The 18972-nt window shown below is 31.9% G+C and overlaps 1 protein-coding gene across 8 annotated transcripts; it reads left to right on the forward strand.

Moving 5' to 3' along the window:
* Nucleotides 1-875: 875 nt before the first annotated feature.
* LOC110027816 (NAC domain-containing protein 73-like) lies at nucleotides 876-5689 on the forward strand. Of its 8 annotated transcripts, none has more exons than XM_020729405.1 (8): nucleotides 876-1381; nucleotides 1540-1577; nucleotides 1682-1828; nucleotides 1953-2133; nucleotides 2266-2636; nucleotides 4057-4305; nucleotides 4440-4541; nucleotides 5421-5689. In XM_020729405.1, exons 3-8 carry the CDS (start codon nucleotides 1742-1744, stop codon nucleotides 5502-5504), a joined length of 1074 nt encoding a protein of 357 aa, XP_020585064.1. In that variant the 5' UTR covers nucleotides 876-1381; nucleotides 1540-1577; nucleotides 1682-1741; the 3' UTR covers nucleotides 5505-5689. The 8 variants fall into 8 exon arrangements, with proteins under 8 accessions (XP_020585064.1, XP_020585070.1, XP_020585071.1 ...); XM_020729411.1 differs by having other exon boundaries at nucleotides 4449-4541; XM_020729412.1 differs by having other exon boundaries at nucleotides 2278-2636.
* Nucleotides 5690-18972: the final 13283 nt, after the last annotated feature.

An 18972-nucleotide genomic window follows, 5' to 3' on the forward strand; every position in this document is an offset into this window, starting at 1 on the left:
GTCTTAGGGAGATAGTACTCTAATTGTTAGACACATTAAGAGTGGTTGGAGGCTAGTATAATAGCCTTTGACCATTCATTATGGAAAAAAAATGAAGAAAAAAAAAGAAAAATGAATATATATATATATATTATATATATATATATATATAATTATTTAAATACAAATTATTTTGTTTGTTTATGTTTTGATATTACCTCAAAGACTTCAAGCATAAAATATATTTAGGTGTTGATGAATTGCTGCTCAACGTTGAAAATTTATCACTCTAATTCACTTATTATTTTTTTTTAAAATTAAAGACACAAAAATTGATAATAGTAAACTCAACATTAATTCTTTATCTACACGTTCGCAGTCAACACGAATCTTAAAGAACATCCAACAGCTGTAAATTAAATATATAACAATTTCTCAATTTTACTGCACAGGATCTCTCTTCCCATATCCCCGCCTCACTCTACGCTACAATCCCGTACCCAACTTGAAAACCCTTCAGCACACTCCATCGCTAATCTCACCACAAATTTCTTAACACCATGTCAAACAACCAGAAGTAGATTATGCAAAGCATGCAGAAAATTAAAGGTATATATATCAAATTCCATAGTATCACACATGGCCCTGCTTCTCCCACAAACTTTGCCCTCTCTCTCTCCTCTCATACGTTACAAATTCTTTTCCAACATTATTTTATAAGAAATCATCGAGTGTACTGCTCATCTGCCTTGCATCATAAGCAACCGTTGGATTCACCTCCTCCCCCCCCCTCTCTCTCTCTCTCTATCACTAGATCTTTCTCTCTCTAAACAAGCTCTCTTTCTCTCTCTAACCAAGCTCTCTTCCCCATCTGAGCTCTCTTACCTTTTCCCTTTTTTTATTTTTGTGGCCTTTGTTCAAAATTCATAAATTTGATATATATCTCATCATCTCATGCAAGAAAGATGGGCCAAATCACGCTGCTCATCACTGTTTACGATTTCTAGATATAGAAGTTCATATCATCTTCTTTTGCGAAGTGGGAAAGTCTTTGATCACTTGTTCCCACTAAGACATAAATAGTTCGTATTCTCTCTCCCTTTCTTTCTCTACCTTCTCTCTCTATCTCTTCCATTTAATCTTACCGCTGTGCATTAAAACCTTTCGTTTCTGTTCTTTTGAATTCGTTGTATGGTAACGGACTAACACCTCACAGCTATGTGGACCGTTGCTTTAATTCCCTTTTGTATCTAAACACTAGAGAGGGAATTCTCTCTCTCTCTCTCTCTCTCTTTCTCTCTCTACTGTTGATTCATAATCTAAGGTAGGCATAAGGCGTCATGTGTTCTTGAGAGGTGTATTTCAACAACTTTTTCTTTGCTTGATGATTTTATAGGTTAAAGTAGGTGGATTTCCTTGGAATTTTTTATATCTATCATACTTTTTTAAATATAAGTAGCTTTTAATTAAGTTCTATGTTTTTCGTTTCTAATATATTTCTTCTAAATTCAACAAAGCTCTCATCTTTCTCTTCCTCTTCCTCCATCCTCTCCTCCTCAGGCTGAACCACTCATCTTCTCTTCAAGGTTTCAATCTTTGTAATTTTTCTCTCCTCTATGCATTAATTTCTTCTGATTTATATACTCTTGTTATTCATTTTTATGTTTTTCTTTATGGGTGCTGACATCTCTGCATCATTCAGAGTATTTATGAAGAGAAGTTAGAGATTTTCTTCTCTAAGATTGGTGATCATCAACCAACCATGAGTAGAAGCCACATAGAAGAGCATCAGATCATGAGCGGATCAAAGCAGTGCCCCAGCTGCGGCCACAAACTAGAAAGAAAGCCGGTAAGAATTTAATTAACTTAAAAAAAAACAATTTTTTTGCAAAGAATCTGATACTCCATGATATTAAAATTTCTTCTACACCTAATTTCAATTCTTTTTATTATATTTTTCTGATTCATATTAGGACTGGGTTGGACTGCCAGCCGGAGTAAAATTCGATCCCACAGATCAGGAACTGATAGAACACCTCGAAGCCAAAGTTTCGACTCAATCCATCTTAAGATCTCACCCTCTGATAGATGAATTCATCCCCACAATCGAAGGAGAAGATGGAATCTGTTACACTCATCCTGAAAAACTCCCAGGTCTCATCCAATCTCCCATATCAATATTTAACTCAACACAAATGGCATAAAGTCCACTCCTTTACCCAAAAAAAAAAAAAAAGATTTTTAAATCATCCTGAATCCGTCACATGTCTAACATTCATCATGAAGGTGTCACAAAAGATGGATTAAGCAAGCACTTCTTCCACCGGCCATCGAAAGCCTACACGACTGGAACAAGGAAGAGGAGGAAGATACAGACGGAACTCGACGTGCAGCGAGGGGAAACTCGGTGGCACAAGACGGGGAAGACAAGAGCTGTGACGGCTAACGGGAGGCAAAAGGGATGCAAGAAGATACTGGTTCTGTACACGAATTTTGGGAAGCAGAGGAAGCCTGAGAAAACGAATTGGGTGATGCATCAGTATCACTTGGGGGAGCTTGAGGAGGAGAAGGAAGGAGAGCTTGTGGTTTCGAAGATATTCTATCAGACCCAACCGAGACAGTGCAGTTGGAGTTCAGAGAGGAAGAGTTTTGATGAGGTGAAGTGGATTATATTAAATTCGTTTTTAAAATTTATTTTATTTAATTTAAATTTTTTTTTTTAAGTAAGAATGTCTGCATGGTTATGTGCATGTAGGGCTAGGGGTTGTTTTTGATCTTGTGTGCATGTTTTTTGGTTAGATGCTGTCGAGAGAAGAGTTGTATGTGATGCATAATTATAAATATGGTGGCTAATTATATTATATCTTTTTAGGACAGAAAATGTTCTTTAAGAAAATAAATTATCTTTAATTGTTTTATATTGAGATTTGTGTTCTTCTGCATGAATATGTCATTATAAAGGTTAGTTTTGAACTAAGATTTTTTTTTTTTTTTAAAGGAAATTGTTGTATTTTTTTTAAAAAAATTTGCATGGCATTTTACATAAGCTGCAATGATCTTTTTATTCAAAAATTTAACATTAGATTAATGAATTTGGAACTAGAGAACCAAATAGATGATTTTTCTTAAGAGTTAGGTTTTGATATGATGTTGTTTTTTTGAAGGAGAAAATAGTGTTCTTATATAGGAAATAGAGCTGAAATGTGTTGACTTAAAAGGAAGTGAAAAGTATTAATCTGACTAGAGAAGTATGTGGAAGTTCGGATGCATGCGGATTTCATGCACAATAATACTATAAAGTATTGTCTTTATATTATGCAAGACAATAATATTATATACGGAATTTCAACTTACTAGCATAATATTTTGTGTTGTAATAATGAGACAACTAGGATGATTTTTTTTCCTTCATTAAAAAGTCAAAACCTTAGAACTCATTTCAGAAATATGGTGCTGTAAATCATGATATTGGATGATTGTAGTTGTTCAAAGATTAATATTTGGAGGGAATGTTTTACTCTATATATATATATATATAATATATAATATTGAAAAGCTCCTATGTATATAAATGAATAATTAATAAGGGAATTATGAAGTCTACATCATGTAGTTATGAAAAAGTTTTATGTTTGATGATGCCAAAGATACATAAATATGCATCTATGACTCATGCGTCATCTTGATTTATCTGTCAGAAGAAATTAAATTGCAGCAAGAAAGATATCAAAAGCAAAAAACTTCAAAAAATTCGATCTCAAAACTTTCTTTTTTTTTTTTTTTTTAATGAACAGGTTGGGATTGGAGATATATATATATATATATATAATATTGAAAAGCTCCTATGTATATAAATGAATAATTAATAAGGGAATTATCAAGTCTACATCATGTAGTTATGAAAAAGTTTTATGTTTGATGATACCAAAGATACATAAATATGCATCTATGACTCATGTGTCATCTTATGTTATCTGTCAGAAGAAATTAAATTGCAGCAAGAAAGATATCAAAAGCAAAAAACTTCAAAAAATTCGATCTCAAAACTTTCTTTTTTTTTTTTTTCTTAATGAACAGGTTGGGATTGGAGAAGCAGCTGCAACTCATTCAACAGAAGCTTCAATGGGCCAGGAAGAACACGAAGAGCACAATCATCATCAACAGCAACTACATCAATCAGCAGCAGTGGTTACCACACCCTTCAACATAACCAGGCCTGGTAATCCCATCTCTTCTATAATCTCTCAAGCCACACTGCATCAGAATTCCATGGTCCTGGATGATCCCTACCATGTCTCTACAATCCTTCTTCATGATAAGTTTGAGGTACTTTCTTCCACATTAGATCAGTAATGCTCAAATTATGACAAAAAACATTCACTTTGAAAAGTGAAACTATTAAAAGTTATAATTTTTATATAATTGTTTGACCTTTTGATTGTGATTTATGTCTAATTTAGCATCAACAGCAACATCAACAACAGCAGAAATTGGTGGAGAGATCAGCTGGAGCTGGTCTGGAAGAGTTGATAATGGGCTGCACTTCAACTGATATAAAAGCAGTAAGCTATCAGTCTGATAAAATTTCTTTTATATATATATATATATATTTGCAAGACATTATATATAGTTTGCTAGCTTATGAGTTCCTAGCTTTTTTAAAGAGATTAGTGTAGTAGCCTTGAAGAAATAACAGTGAGAATTGCAATTGTATTTCTTGTAATAGAAAATTCTGGTTATATGGTCACTGTAATTAATATTGAGAACAGCTCCAGAAGTAGTTCAAATTAGGGTAAAGTTTGAAAATTTAAATTAAAAACTGGATTTTTTGGAGTAGGGAACAAGTGGGTCCCACATTTTATAGGGCCAAAGAAAGAACAGAACTTTCCTTTATGGAAATCATACGTAGAGACAGCAAATACTGGAACTATCATCTCCTCGCTAGCTGGTGTGTTGTTTTCTTTCAGACTTGATTCTCTAACCCTCACATGGATTAGCAGCAAAGAATATGTTTTTAGAATTTATTTTCCAAAAGATAAAGGAAAAGATAAAGAGAAAGATAAAGATTAAAAAAAAGTAGCTCTTTGTATTTGAATGTCTACTATTTTATCAAACAAGAATATAAATAATTAAATAAATTTATATATATATAATATATATATATATATATATTTCTCTTTCAGTGTATCATTACTAATACAGGTATGATAGATTAAATTTATGGGTTTTTTTTCATAACAATCACCAAAAATATTGAATAGATATTTTAACCAATCAAACTTTAAATTTAATATTTTAATCACTAATTTTATTGCAAAAATGTTATAAAATATAAATATGAAGTGTTAGATATATAATTAAGTATAATTTTATGTACATATGCATTGCTTTAACCTTTTAAAATATTTTGTTTGGTATTTTTGTATTGCATGCTTGTGCAGGAAATATCAATTGCTCAGCCACAAGAGACAGAATGGCTAAAGTACTCATATTGGTCACCTGACAGCCATGATCATCATGGGTAATAACGATGGAGGAGAAAACCAAGAAGCATCACGGCAAACAAGAGAAATATATCATTATAAGTACTTTCAAGGAAGCTCTTCTCAATATAAAAAAGAACCAAGTATAATAAATCCAGGATGGTGGGAAACGAGTTCAAAAAGGTGTTAGGAAAGAAAAGAGGAAAGGATTTCATGGAAAAACTCAACATAAGGAAAAATTAACGAAAGAAGGTTGAGAAAATAAAAGGAGGGGTCTTGCAGAAACAAGAAGGGGGAAGACAAACTCTCATGGTGCCAAAATATCAACTTTGCATCAAAATCAGCTTTACAGCATGGTTTTATAGACCTGATATATTGCCTATTTGTGATGATTCTTGTTATTTACCTATAAAAATGCTTTTTTTAAAAAATTTTCATGTAAAAATTTTCATGTCTATTACTCTTCATGTCTATTACTCTTTTTTTTTTTTTGGCCTATATACATGTTATTAAATAGAAAGGAAGAGATAAATGAGGAAGTATTTTTTCAAGAGAGAGGAAGCATTCCAATTTTCAGTTGTATTGTGTGTAGAGAGCCTTAATCAGAGTTCAAAAATTTCTATAGATTTTTAACTGCTTTACTTCTCTTGAGCTTCTAATTATCTTTCAAATATTGCAAGAGTTTTCTCATGCCAGCATCTATGCCGACATTGAAATGTAACTAAAAATATGATTGTTCTTATCTCTTCTATTATTAATTTTTAACATAGTTTAATCGGGCTGAATATGTCCCTATCTGTTTTGCTTATTGTGGTGTATATAAAGGCTTGGGCTTGGCAATTCTTAAGCTTCACTACAAAAATATTATCAGTTTCCGTCCAAAAATTAGTTGGAAACTCTTCTGTTTTTGTCGGATTATCTACTTAGTTGTAATATCTTTAGTTGGAAATACATACTGATGAGGAGAGTTTTCATTGTAAATATTTTTAATTAATTACTGGCAGATATTTCACCAGAAGATATGTTCTTATAGAATTGTAGTATAATAAAATAATTGTTTATATTCGGTTTTAAGGGCTATTATAGGATTCATGATCATAGGCTCTTTAGGAATAAATTGTTAGAAATAAATTTGTTTTGTGTTCGAGATAAATTATTTTAAAAGATTCAACTTGTTGAAAAGTTAATGTTATGTGAGATATGTGATGCATGTGTATGGTACGTGTGGTAGGTGAAGAGAGGATGTTTGACATTAGTTTAATCGGTCGATATTAATGTGAGTTGTTTATTACTTCTAAATTTGTATAAATACCTCATATTTTTATGGGTTTTGAATCAAGTCTTAAGAAAAATTTTGTGAGCTTCTAAATAGAGTGTGTGAGTTTGAGAGTTGTGTTTTGTGATTTTGAGCTTTTAAAAATTTTAATTTTTCTCAATAAATCAGAGCGATGACAAATAGAGGAAGGATTCCCTTCCAAGTTCTGGTGCTTACCAAGATCATTACAATAGTTTTAGTATCAATATGAAGTCTCTACTATAGCACAAAAAGTGTAGGATAGTAGTGAGAACGGTTTTAGAAAGCAAGATGATATAGCTATCTCTCAAACTCAAAGAAAAGCTTTGAAAGATTCAACAATGATTGACAAAGATGCTCTCTATCTCATCTATCAAGCAGTGGATGAAGATTGTTTCGAGAAAATCTCAAGTATAAGTATAGCAAAAGAAGCATGGGAGAAGTTTCAAACTTACACCAAGAAATGAGGAAGGTACAAAGATTCTACTTAAAACTCTTAAAAGTGATTTTGAATTCTTATTAATGAAGAAATATGAATTAATTTTAGATTATTTCTTTGCAGTGTTAACTATTGTCAATTAAAAAGAAATGATGAAGATGTGAGTTAAGCACACATTATAGAAAAAAAATTTCATTCTCTTAATCCAAAATTTAAGTATAATTTTATTATCATTGAAGAAACTAAAAATATTGAAACAATGAGTGTGGAGTAATTATTGGGTTCTTTGCGAGTTTATGATGAAAACAAAAAAGGAAAAAAACTAACTAGAAACAATCATACAACTTCTTCAACTAAATTTGAAAGAAGAAAACTTCGGTTGAAAGAGGATGTGGTCGAGGATGAGGTCATCGACAACGAAAAGAAGAAATAAGTGAATATAATAATTCCAATAACTCTAGCAATTGAGGTAGAAGTAGAAATAAACAAACATCAAGAGGCCATGGAAGAAGAAATTCATGACCAAGGTATGCCAAATCACAAATTAATTGTTTCAATTATAAAAGATTTGCTCATTTTGCTAGCTGAATGTAGATGCCCAAAAAAATGGAGGAAAAATGCCAGCCTTATAAAATATAATAGTAAAAAGAAGGAACATTATTATTAGCATACAAGGACAAAAATAATGACCAAACAAATACGTGGTATCTTGACCATGGTGCAAGCAATCATATGTGCAGAGAAAAAAAAGCATGTTCGTGGAGCTTAATCATTCAATAAGGGAACATAAATTATTTAGATAAGAATAAAAAATATTGTTAGAATGTAAAGGTAAAATTCTTATATGCTTGAAGAATTAAAATCATTAATTCATCTCAAATATTTATTATCTATATTGGCATCCATTTTTGATGTCACACGTATGGGGTGTTCACCTGGCTGAATAGCGATGATCTATTATTCATTCATAATGTTCTGCAGCTCACGATACCCATCCAAGACTCTCTAGCATGTGGTTAGGGCAAGAAGCTAAGGTTAGTGATGATTCGACCTTACCCAGGAGAATTTGTCATTCGACAGACTTACTTAGAACATCAAAAGTGTTCGGCGTTTTTTTTTTTTTTATGTTTTGAGACCAAGAAATATCCATACGGAGTCCCTTGTGGATAAAAGAACCCATCGTAGCTTCCCGTAGCTGAAGACACCCATTTGAGACCTCTGGTATGTGTTCAGAGCACAAAACCAAGGTCTGTGACAATTTGGCTTTACCAAGAGAATCCACCGTTGGGCAGACTCACTCAGGGCATCACATATGTTTCATTATAGTGTTTAGAGGTCCATCGTTGTTAGTTTGGAGCCACCCCAGGGTCAAGAAAAGTTACGGAGTCCTCCTACATGCGCTACAGGAAAATTAGGGTTGGGAACACCTTACCTGTGATGTAGTCCAGAGCACCAGTTGGAAATAGATTATTTGATCAACGGATGAGACAATTACTCATATTTGTAGTTAAGGGATCATAATTTACTCATATGTGGTCTCACAAAGCTCAAGGAAGGCGGAAATGGAATTTTTAGGGTTGTACCGGTGCCTAGACGGCAACCCTAAGCTCTTAGGCCCCCAAAACAACCCCCACATGGCTTAAAATAGAGTTGACAACATCCAAACTCTATGACCAAGCGTCTAGACACCAGTTTTAGGTGCCTAAGCACCATTATCTACTCCAAAATAGCTGGAAACCAAGCCCTGGGAAAAATGACACTCGGCCGTGGCGCCTAAGTGCCTAGGTGCCAAGGTCATGCACCTAGGCACATGCCATTTTTTTGCTCCGTGTTTTCTCGATTTTCTCACCAGACACACCTATCTAGGAAGCTGAAAAATGTAGATATTCTTTGGATATGGCAAGAAGTGCATAAGGAGGATCAAAAGTTGATGGAGGAGACTTTTGGCCCCCTTTCGGAAAGTTGTAGGAGGGTGGAGCATGCCAATTTTGGGCATAAACAAGGGGCAAGTTTGGGATACTCTTGGGTGAGTTGGCTTTAACCAAGGGGATCCTCATTTCTTCTCCTCTCCACTTCATTCAGATTTTGGGGCTAAAGGAGAATTCTCTTTGAGAGCATTTGGGAGTGTAAGAGCTTCCACTTCATCTTCTTGGAGTTCTCTTAAAGCTTGGAGCAAGGAGATCAAAGGATAAACTAAAAGATTTACATACATTAATAGTTTCACTAAAAAATATTATAGTAGTAGCAAAAATATCATGTAAAGTAGGGTATTTTCTACCAATAGGCCATATTTCTAAACATTTTGCAATGAAATAGTTTTTATTGTCAGGAACTAAATTGGAGAACAATATTTTGGCAAATTTTCTATAGTATTTTTTTTGGCAATGCTACTAATTAGAATACATTACTTCTTTCCAGAGATTTTTGTCAGTTGACTATGGTGAAACTAATGCCAATTGAATGAGTTTTTCTTTTCAGGCAGGGCAACCATTTGAATCAAACATTCTGAAATTTTTCGCTTGGTTTTCAACAAATGTGATATGTATTCGAGCACCCAATTTATTAAGTTACTAGTGAAAATTCAACTAGAGATCAAATTTAATTATTATTATTGTTGTTGTTGCTGCTGCTGGTGGTATTATTGTTGTTGTTGTTGTTGTTCCTTTTTCCTTAAACTTATATATATGTTGTCAATGATAAATTATATGTCAATCTATGAAATTATAATAAAAATATATTTTTATATAAATAAAATAAGAACATGATGTAAGATAGAACATGATGTATTCGAGCACCCAATTTATTGTACATGCCATCATCACGCTCAATCTATTATAAATTCTAAGGTGCAAGAAGTGTAGTAACTTTGTGCTTTTATGCAATTTTCTATGTAGGGTGTTGGTCATCGAAACTACATTGTATGGCATACTATGATGGTAGGGGGTAGTAGGCTTGTTTCAAATATGAAAGATGATAGTATGTTGATGGTCCTACATAAAATGAAGATGATAAAAATTATAATGGATGAGATGGTGTGGTATGTTTAGCTTATGAGGAATGGTAGACTATGTGGGTTACGATTTTTTAGTGTAGTACTGGTGGTTGTGATGGTCATACTAGTGGATGGGGTAGAGCTGGAGGTGAAGATAGTGGTGGTGATTATGCATGGTGGTTATAGTGCAAGTATTTTTTTTCTCGTATAGCTTAGAATAAATAATTTTTTTTTCCAATTCTTATTTCCACTTGGATGATCATATTTTATAAATTCTTCTTAAGAAAAACTACCTTATCTATTTTTAAAATTATAACAAAAATGAGGCTACTAACATAATAAGATCATATTTCCACTACATGCATATATGATTCATTTGATATCTATATATATCTATCTCATTTTCTATCATAACCAACTTCATGTAAGCACCATTAATTTAACTCCTCTCATCCTCTCTATATTTGTAAGATTCATGAGTGTACACTAGTTAGCTCCATATATCATAGCCTCCTCATTCAAACTCATATGTTTCATAGTTTATTCTTTTCCTCCATCCCTCTACATAACCCACATCCTTTTCTATATAATTACATTACATTCTCTTTTCCTCCCTTTTTTTCCATAAATCATTTCTTTTGCCTTTCTATACAACATAACTCATTTCATGCACCAACATTGTTTATATACATCACGATTCATGTTTTCTTATAAACACATACATTCTTATACACACATACATACATGTCACAATCAAACTCTCTCTCATATAATGAATAATACAGTCATGTTTTAATTAACTTAAAAAATAATAAGTTTAAATTACCTCTTACAAGATTATATATTCAAAAATAGTGTAGTAGCTTTACTTATAGATATTGATGAATAAGTGGAAGGAATAATGATTAAATGTTTCAAGGGAAGGCTGCTGAGTGGCAATAACTTTGAGATCAATGTGAGGCACAACTTAGGTTGCCAGCAATAATTTTTATTTTTTATGCATGTTAGAGCAAAAAGAAGAGACTAAGGTTAGTCATAGGAAAAACCAACGAGCAATGATGGTGATGGATATGCCATGATTAGCTTGATAATGATTTTGTTTTCAAATGTTTGTACAGGGTTTGCAAGCAGAAAATTTGATGATCAAGGTCAATGAAAAAGAATCAAATGACATAAAAGAGTAGTTGTGATGGTCTTCATGTGTTTAGCCTTGTCAAGAAAGAAAGAGATAGAGAGAGAGATGTGAGGGTGAGTGTGAGATATTACATTCAAGAGGATTAGATAGTGTTAACTAATTTTTTCCATCTACCTATGAATTATTATCTATTGGTAATAAAGGAAATTTTTATATGTTAGAGGAATCTATAACTCATATTTTTTGTGACTGTAGTTTTATTGCTGGAATTTGGCATATGCTCAATGAGAGACTCCTTAATTTTAGAATGGATCATTCATTTTATTCTTTTACCGAGCTATTTAACAGATGGAAGAATATTGGTAAAGTTTTTTTTTTCAATATTGTTCCTTGTGTGGTTTTGTGGTTCATTTGGATTGCTAAGAATAATGTCATTTTTGAATGGTTGTTGGAAATTGAATGCTGCTAGCGTGGGAGGTGTTTGTCGTGATTTTGTTGGTTCCATTGTTTGTTGGTTTGCTGCAAAGTCTGTTCCTGATTCTCCTTTAACTGCTGAAGATGATGCGGTTGTCTTTGGTCTTATAGTTGCTAAAAGGCTAGGCTTATATAATGTCATTATTGAAATGGATTCTCTGATCCTTTGGAAGCATTGCAGGTCTGCTATGGAGGCGTATTGGAGTATTTTGATTCAGTTGAAGGGAATTAAAGCTTTAACTGCAAATCTAAATGTGATATGGTCGCATGTTCAAAGAGATGGAAACTCTATGGCTCATTGGACTGCTAAATTTGGGTACAATTGTTCGATAGCCCAAGTTTTTTTTTGGATTTCTAGATGACTTGTTAGCTTTGGCTATTAAAAATTTATCTTAATATAGTTCTTTGTTTGGGAGTGGTGTGAGTTGTATTTTTTCCTTTCTTTTGGAATAGGAACCCTTTTTGTTTTCTTTGTGTGAGTTGTATAGGGTTTAGGTTGGGATCCTATTCCGTTTTTTGTAATGTTTTACTTGTTAATAATAAAATTGGAGCTTTTGTGCTCTTTTAAAAAAAAATCTATCATAATTGTAATATACTATCGGTTGATTTTTAGAAAATTTCGTAATAGTATCATTCTTTTAATTCTAACAGTCACTTCTACAGGTAATAGATCGACCATAAATTTACCAAAATAAATTTACCAAAATTTTTTTTATAAATTTTCCCATCTCTAACTCAAAAACATAAAATTAAATTTTGGAAATTTTATATTAATATAGTTTTCAAACTTTGTGTGCCTTGAAACCATTTCTTTACAATATAGGAAAATTATCTCTATCACTCAAACTCATGATCTTTAAATTTCAAAATTGAACAATTTGTACAATATTGAAGTGATCTTTAAATTCCAATATGGCAAATTAAACTTGATTAAAAAAAATTGTTCGTATTGACTTGATTAATTTCCTCAACTCAAATTTGAGTTCCAAAAACTAGATATGATAGTTTTCAATCCAAGTTTAGTTAGAAATGCCAACGTTGACCTAAAACTAACTCATTGTTGGGTTTGGAGTCAAACATAAATAAACCGAATAAGCTTGTTCAATTCCATAGGCTACAAAACCACAACTATCACTTGCATTCTCTTATCTCCTCTCACCTCAGCTCATCTCTTCATTTTTTATATCGATCCATGATTCTTATTGCTCGTCTCATCTACCACTCTCTTCAACCATTGATTTTTTTTGCTCAAGAGCCATCTCCTCTTTGCTTTAGTCATTTATCAATATATTCATCACTCTAAAACAAAGATGCCATTCCCTACCTCATCCACATCTTATTTAATTACTTTTCTACCTTTTTCCATTATGAAGAATTGTCTACCATAGAGATTCCCTTCTCTTATTTCCTTTTGGTTCAAACTGAAGAAGAGTCATTGTAACATGGCATGACCCATATATGTGCCCTTATTGAAATTCCTTTGATTTTCTCTAGTTAACCCAACATTTCAACCCATATAATACATGAGTAGACTCCTTGTTAGTCAAACATATTTCTAATGAAGCTCCAAATCCTACCTACTAACACTAAATGGCTCTCCTACTTATATTCTAGAATTATAAAATAATACCTTATAAAGATTTCATGCATTTACACATGAGAAACCCAATATAGGACCCATTTTTAATTAATGTAATTGAATTTTATTTCCTTTTCAGCTTAGCTGGTCTAATCTTATCTTCAACAAAAACAAAAATAATTGATAAAGCAGTTCATCTTCCCTGATCTTTGGCTATTAGTCAAAAGTAGTTAGGGCTAACGCCCATATTACTGCAGGCTTTATTGGTGGATTAATTAAGAAAAAATAAACTTCTGAAAAGCTTTACAATTAGAATCCTATGTTGGCTTCTAATAATGATTACATGTGCAAGAAACTATAAGTCATCAAGCAACTTACGTCATGCTCTCTCTCTCTCTCTCTCTTCATGCTCTCTCTCTCTCTCTCTCTCTCTCTATATATATATGTATATATAATAACGTGAGTCTCATGGATAATTTTAATTAATTTATTTATTTAAAGTGTTGACATGGATAGCTCCAAATCAATGTTAGTCTGCATAAGGGAAAATATTCTTTGTCCGGATAAAAGGACGACGGCATGAATCACACTACGCAGTAAATCCGGCGGTGTGATGCGATTCATGCCACCACCGACGTCTAATGTACTGAACATAATACTATTTTTCTGCTTGAGAGAATGTTATGGAGACATTTAGCTACTCATTTCATCTTCCTTTTTCTAACTTTTCTTAGTACTTAAATAAGTAACATTGAACTTGGAGGAAATAATATCAAGCTATGTATAGTTGCAATTAAAGAGAAGGGAGAGAGAAATTAATGCACATGCACTTATGAGTTTCTCTGTCTCTCTCTCTCTCTTCTCTTATCATATGAAATTGTGTTGAAGAGCATAGAATATATTTTTCTTTTTTGTGAAGTTATTTTCTTATTAAGTGATCATGAAAATATAAATGTGATATAAAATGTTATTTTTAATTAGGGGTGTAATTAAATCAAGTTGTGTTGTGAGCAAGCTTAAGCTTCGCTTTGATAAATGACTCGTGAGCTGGGCTCAATGTGCAAATAAGTCAAGTTTGAACTAGCTAAAATTCAACTTAGTGTGTGTGTGTGTGTGTGTGTGGGGTATATATATATGTGTGTGTGTGTGTGTGTGTGTGTGTGTGTGTGTGTGTGTGTGTGTGTGTGTGTGTGTGTGTGTGTTAGAATTTAAAGATCAAAATATATGGTTGAATAAAAGTTTAAAATGATTTTTTTTTTATCTCAAGCCAAATCTAATTATAATTTATGCTTTAATTTCTCATTCTCTTTACCATGTTATTGCAATAGCTATATATTTGAATTATAATAATCTTCTCTCTTTAATCATGAATTGGAAAGCTCGAATCAAACTCGTAGAATAGAACTTGAGCCCAAACTTCAATAAATTGTTAAGCTCAAACTCAAATTAGGAGTGATTAAAGCTTACCTCCATTTGTTTACACCTTTATTCCTAATTATAAGTAAGATGCAACAAAAAGTCATTTGGCTGACATTGATAATGTTATAGATGCCTTGTCCTATTCCACCTCTCTTAGGTTACGCATAATTAGAAAGAAAAATTCTACTTACTTGTAGGACCACAACATATGTTTATTAATTACCACATGAAATATAAAGGGACAACTTCTCAGCTTAACAAAGTGGCAACCACCTTCTACTAGTAAGAAATTAAAAGCATATGTGAGGAGTATATGGAAAGTTTATTTTATTTTTGGAAGATTCACATACATAGTACCACTCAATTCTTATGTATTTATATATCTAGCACCTAAACTTTAATTTTTTTGTACATGTCACCTTCCTTATGCTTGAAAATGTATATTTCACTGTTTTTTAAGTTAAAATGATTGTATTTTGTATGAAATATGAAAGATTTGGGTGTATAAATGTAAAAATTAAAATTTAGATGTTAGATATGTAAATAGATAAGGATTGGTTTGTATTATAGATGTAAGTGACTCCTTTATTTTTTTTAAATATATAAAAAAATGCAATATTGTTCTAAGGAAATAAATATAAGGTACATAGTTGATGTCTACATGTGCATCATCAGTAGAGAACTTCATCATTAACTTACTCTCAACACTATCGTTTAAATTTTGGGAAGAGTCCTCAGTCATCTAGCTTGATGATAATTCACTGACAATGGCCCTCGATTAAATGTTCATCAAGGTACTAATGCTCCATATGCTTAAGCTTGGCTTTAAAGATCATATTATGAGTTTATTATATGTGATCATGGAACTTATAATGATAAATTAAAGACTTGTTAAAGTGTTTTATAGCATTTAAGAATGAAACTTTTGCCTTGTTTTAAACTTCTAATGGGGAGCATTCTTTTTTATCCAGCAAATGATCTTGTAGTTATTTCTTTTCTACCTTGACAACTTTCTTCACTACTTTGTCTTCTAAATTTCATTACTCAGTGGTAGATATTTGCTTATGCCTCTGCAATTATATCTCTAAAAAATTCATGTCTCTAAGAAAATAAATTATTATGTACTAAGATACTCTTTTACTCTATAATGTGGTTCTTGTGGCTGACTATCTTATGAACTTTGATGTCTTACATCTAATCACATAGCCCCATAATTACTTTATCATTATTAAATTCTCAATTTAATCGATCGACATGATATTTAGCCTTACCTCAAGTCCTATCTTTCATAATATTTAATAAAAATTTATTGATATGGTATAAAAATCATAAGTGATTTACCAACTCATCTACTTATTAACACCTTACACAAATTTATTTATGCTTACCTCTTATATGTATATTTCTAAAGATCCAACCCCTCCATGAATATTCAATATGAAATATTTTTACTTTAGTTGTCAATAATAAGATGGTTGTTAACCATTTATGTGCCTATAAAAATAATGAATTTAAGAACTTTGACCAATCTCAACAATCGATTATTTCTAATTTTAATAAGGCTATCTCACTTTAAACAGATACCCCACCACCTATCCTAGTAAATATGGAGCATATGACTATCTTTCTTAGCATTAGCTGTTGATCTGACTCTTAACAATAGTGATGTAGAGCCTAATATTCAGAAATGGATCATATTCATATTTTCGTTCTCAACAAGTTCCTTGATGTTAGAATATGGGTCTTAGACATACTCTCATTCTCTCTTGGTGGCTAATCAATATCCCTGACTTATGCACAATAATGAAAATTTTCTTACCCATAATATCACTTAATAATTTTATTTTTATTATGCTTCTAAATAACAATTGGAGCATAACTAAACTTGATTTCCTCGCTTCTTTTTTGTGTTTAACTAGCTAGTACTAAGCAACTTGTTATTTTAGTAAGAAAGTTTAGCAAAGTTATCAATTTTAAAAGAGCATATATCCCCTGTATATGTCACTAAAGATTCCAAAAGTTCTTAGACTTTCATGGGAATGCCTTCTATAACTGATAAAATAGTATGGTGGTCACTTTTCTAATCTGAAAAAAGAAAAAAAAAACCCTCTATGTGTATTAAAGATTTGGTTTCCTTTAAAGGTCATATATGGAATACTGTGTTGTTTTTCCATTCTGGTTTCATGCAGAATAAAGAGAAGATTGATCCGAAGATAAAATAGAAAATAACATTTTCTTTCTTTCTCTTAAAAGAAGTTTGAACAGAGCCGATGGCCGTTGCAATCCTACTCACTACTAGAGAAACCATATAGTTAGAGGATGACTTTGTAATTATCAAATTTTATGCTATAAAAATATTTATATAATTTCCCTACTACTTGAATATGCAACCACAATATGGTTTCATAGAATAAAATCAATGAAGTGACGAATATAAAAAGGGGCATATGCATACGTAGCACACAATTCTTATGTATCTACATATCTCGCACCTAAACTTTCATATTTAATATCACATCATAAATAGCATTATTATTACTTTTTAAACGTGAAATACATCTTTTCATGATAGGTTTAAAGCACTAAAGTGCTATATACGTAAATATGATACTTAGGTGTGAGATATGTAAATACATAAGAATTGTGTGTTGCCTCTATGCACAAAAAGATAGAAAAGATTGGTAGTGTCTTGCTCACCATTAAATCACAAGGGATTGGCTTTTCTCCATTCTCCTTATAGAAAGTAGATTGGTCTCAAATCCCTAGATTGGTCTCAAATCCCTGTCAAAATGAAATGGTTAGCTATCTTAGTGGTGGTTGGGTCCCATGATGAAATTGAAAGAAAGAATAAGTGGTTGTGTGGTGGGGGAGAATAACATTACAAATATCTACTTTTTGGAATTTTTTTTATTATTTGAGTTATATGAAAAGTTTAATTATTCAAATCACTATCACACATATGCAATTCAATCCATACTCATTTGCTTTTAGCACTTTGTAATCTTAATGTTAAGAAATATTGATGTTTTACATATTCTCAGTATTGTTACGTTTGTCTTGAGTACAGCTTTTGTGAAAATAGGATTCATATAATCACATAGTAAATTTTTTTAAGTTTCAAACTCAAAATTTTTTGTAATTTTAGATTTGCAAATTTTATCAATTTGTGCTTAATCAGTTTCGCACTATTTTTTAACATTAAAATCTTTGAATCAAACCATACTCTTAGTCTCAAGGAAATTGGGATATAAAATTACACCATTATGGAAATTCCTTGGTGTGATCACTCCTTAGAAGACTTCATGAACATCCCTTGGGGGGTACCTTCATTAAATTCTTAAAAAAAAAAAATTAAAATTTAGGAAAATTATAACAAAGTTTATAGGAAAATAGAATTGCACAAGTAAAATAAAAAGGATTTTAATAAAATACAAATAATCTGACAATAAATAATAATAATATATAAACATTGATAGTTTCCAACTCAAGAAAATATTCTAGATCTATCAAGAATAAAATCAAAAGTTGAAAGAAAAAATATAAAAAGATGTGGATGACAGGCAACCATGTCACCAATCCAAGAGATGTGAGATTAAACGACGAGAGGTGGGAGCAATACAGTGAATGACGGGTTGTCACTTTAGCAAAATGTGGGATCTGTGATTTTTCTGTAAATTTGGAACTTTTTTTTTTATGATTTTGAGCCTATAAATATGCCAAAAAGAGGAGGAAAATTTGGATTTTCCTAGTTTGTAGCTATGCAATCAATGGAACAATATGTAGCATTGTCTTTACTCACATCGAAGTCTCTCAGTTTGTTTTTGTGTGATTAATGGAACTCTCTTTTGTGTTGTTGTTGCAAGCCTCAGAGTCTCTGAGTTTTTTTTTTTTTTTTTTTGTGATTAATAAAGCTCCCTTTTTGTGTTGTTGTTATCCACCTCATAGTCTCTCAACCTTTTTTTTTTTGTGAAATGGAGCTATCTATTTTTGCATTGTCATTGCCCATGGAGTCTCCTAGCCTAATTTTGCATGATCAACAGAGCTCCCTTTTGTATTAATATTTCTCACATCAGAGTCTATCAATTTATTTGATTTGTGTGATCAACGGAGCTCCCTTTTTGTGTTTTTGTTGTCGACCCGGAGTATCTCAACATATTTATGTGTGATCAATGAAACTT

The sequence above is a fragment of the Phalaenopsis equestris genome, unplaced genomic scaffold, assembly GCF_001263595.1.
Source record: "Phalaenopsis equestris unplaced genomic scaffold, ASM126359v1 Scaffold000450, whole genome shotgun sequence".
Lineage (NCBI taxonomy): Eukaryota > Viridiplantae > Streptophyta > Magnoliopsida > Asparagales > Orchidaceae > Phalaenopsis > Phalaenopsis equestris.